We start from the raw sequence: 2,311 nt of genomic DNA, 5'->3' as shown, positions 1-2,311 counted from the left end.
ACGTGTGAATTTCTTAGGATTTTCCATGTATCTACCTTCTATAATCCTACGGGTCGTTGCTCTACGGGTCTACTTAGCACCGCCGCTAGGCACACCCGCCACACACCGCGACGCAAGCTATCGCTACGGCATGCAGGGCACGCACTGCGCGCAGGCACGCACGCACGGAGGCACACATGCACGCGGCGCAGGCACACCACGAAAACACGCCCGCAGGCACACCGCGCACACACAGGCACGACCCGCACGCCGCCCGCCATCGGCACGCGTGCAGAGCACACGCAAGCACGCCGCGGCACACCGCATCACGCACAGGCGCCGCAGGCACACACGCAAGCACTGCACAGGCTACACACGTAAGTATACGCGGGCGCGGCGTGCGCGCGCTTGATGAATTGCAATACAGTACAGTAATCACGATGCGATGATCTTAATGCATATAAACACTTGACAGCCCACACCGCCGTCAGGAATTTCTACCGCCGCCGTGGAACCGCGCTGCCGCTAGCGCAGAGGGCGAGCGGAGATCGGCAAGGCGCGCGGACTCCGACCGGACAATCCGATTTCCAGGGCGACATTTGCTTTTTGGGGTCGCTCTCCGAATAGATCATATTTTCGGGGGCTCTTTTGGCTCATTTCGGCGAAATCGCCGCCGCCCCCGTGTATTTTTCCCCTGCCGTCGTGTACATGCGTAGCTGTAACTCTGCACACACCGTAGTTACATGGCGTAGCTGTAACTCTGCACACACCGTAGTTACAGGCGTAGCTGCCACCCTGCATACAATGCTGCGCTGTCACAGGCGAGGGTGTCTCTCCCCCCGCCCGCCGCACTACACTACTGTTACATTTACAGCAGAACCTTCGGCACATTGTACCATTACACGCGCGCATCCGTCGCCGCGTCCTCGTGTCGTAAGAAAACTCGACGAGCGGCGCGGACGATGACGATGATGACGATGATGATGATCAGAGGATGACGCACTTCTTCTTCCGCTTGTCCTTCTTCTTCTTGCCGTTCTGCTGTTTCGCATCTTCCATCTTGCGCGATCGGATCTCCCACATCAGGTCGAAAAACACCTGCGCGCAAACAAGAGAACGTTACGCGCGCACGGGTAGAGGGCGCCGGGGAAGCGTCGCACAATCGCAGCGCACGTGGCGAAAGATTGTCGAGAGATCCCTCGCCCGACGCACGATTCGACACGAGCGTTGACGTCATTTCGACGTTGATTCTATTACAGGGGGTTTGCCGATTCACGGACAGAACTGCTTTTGGAACGTCATTAGCATGTCGGTAACACAATCGCTTTTACTAACTCGGTTCGGTGAGCGTGTCTCAGGCTAGCAGCCCCCCCCCCACATTAACATTAAACTTCGTAAGAAAGCATCGATCCCATGTTCGAATGTCCGAAACTCGCTGGCGTTCTGAACTCGAATGCACTTATGTGTGCAGCAAAATGGGAAGAGGGGAAACACCCACCCACCCATTAAACAATGCCTGCAATGTTAACTTGGACTACTTTACGCAGGAAATCATTTAATAGAGGCTTAGGCCAAAACAAAATATAGGTGTGGTTACGGTTTCCTGACCGACCCTATTTATTCCCAGCGACCCTAAACATTTTATTGTCAATTTTCTTTAAAGTAAAAAAAATAATAATAATATTAATTGGACAGTTCCTGCTTCAAAAGGCACAACGCACATCCTTCGGACATGGTTCGTAAATAAAATATTTCAAGAAAATAAAATGTTTTCCTACCTACCTACCCTATTTTTTTCGGCATGTAACGGTAACCACGCATATATTTTGTTTTGGCCTTACGGTTACAGTGCATGGGACAGTGTGTGTAACAACTGATGTTGCTTCATAAGGAAATTTCTACATATTGACAATATTTGGCAAAATTTTGAGTAAGAGCCCTAACTTTGATGCCAGTTTAAGAGCCTCTCCTTTCTTATAGCTAGACACACCGAACAATTCAAGCATGCAGATGCAGTTCTCAGTACTGCCACCTGGTGGCCTACCTTGTCGACGTTCGCTCGCGTCTTCGCCGACGTTTCGACGTAGGGCACGTTCCACTGTGCTGCCCTCTGTTGAGCTTCTTCCACGGTCACCTGTCGCTTGTCTTCAAGGTCGGCTTTGTTTCCGACGAGGAGGAACGGGATGTTGTCGTCGTTCTTCACACGCAGAATCTGCTCCCTGCAACACACGAGAGGGGGAGGTGAGAGAGAGACGAGGGGGATGGGCACACACGCCCACACACGCAGAATCTGCTCCCTGCAACACACGAGATGGGGAGGTGAGAGAGAGAC

General features: G+C 52.7%; 1 protein-coding gene across 1 annotated transcript in view; it reads right to left on the bottom strand.

Annotated features, from left to right (window-relative positions):
• Window positions 1-681: 681 nt before the first annotated feature.
• The window catches only part of LOC106818154 (ras-related protein Ral-A-like), a 3,314-nt gene continuing 1,684 nt past the window's right edge, over window positions 682-2,311 (bottom strand). Inside the window, exons 2-3 of the mRNA XM_014822878.1 lie at window positions 2,024-2,198; window positions 682-1,077 (exon numbers count right to left, since the gene is read on the bottom strand). Coding sequence (XP_014678364.1) covers window positions 967-1,077; window positions 2,024-2,198 — 286 coding nt within the window. The 3' untranslated portion in view covers window positions 682-966. The remainder of the gene's footprint in view (window positions 1,078-2,023; window positions 2,199-2,311) is intronic.

This window comes from Priapulus caudatus, unplaced genomic scaffold (assembly GCF_000485595.1).
Source record: "Priapulus caudatus unplaced genomic scaffold, Priapulus_caudatus-5.0.1 Scaffold2062, whole genome shotgun sequence".
In the NCBI taxonomy this organism is placed as follows: Eukaryota; Metazoa; Priapulida; class Priapulimorpha; order Priapulimorphida; family Priapulidae; genus Priapulus; species Priapulus caudatus.
The sequence above is the reverse complement of the archived record's forward strand: the minus strand, read 5'-3'. Positions and strand labels throughout refer to the sequence as shown.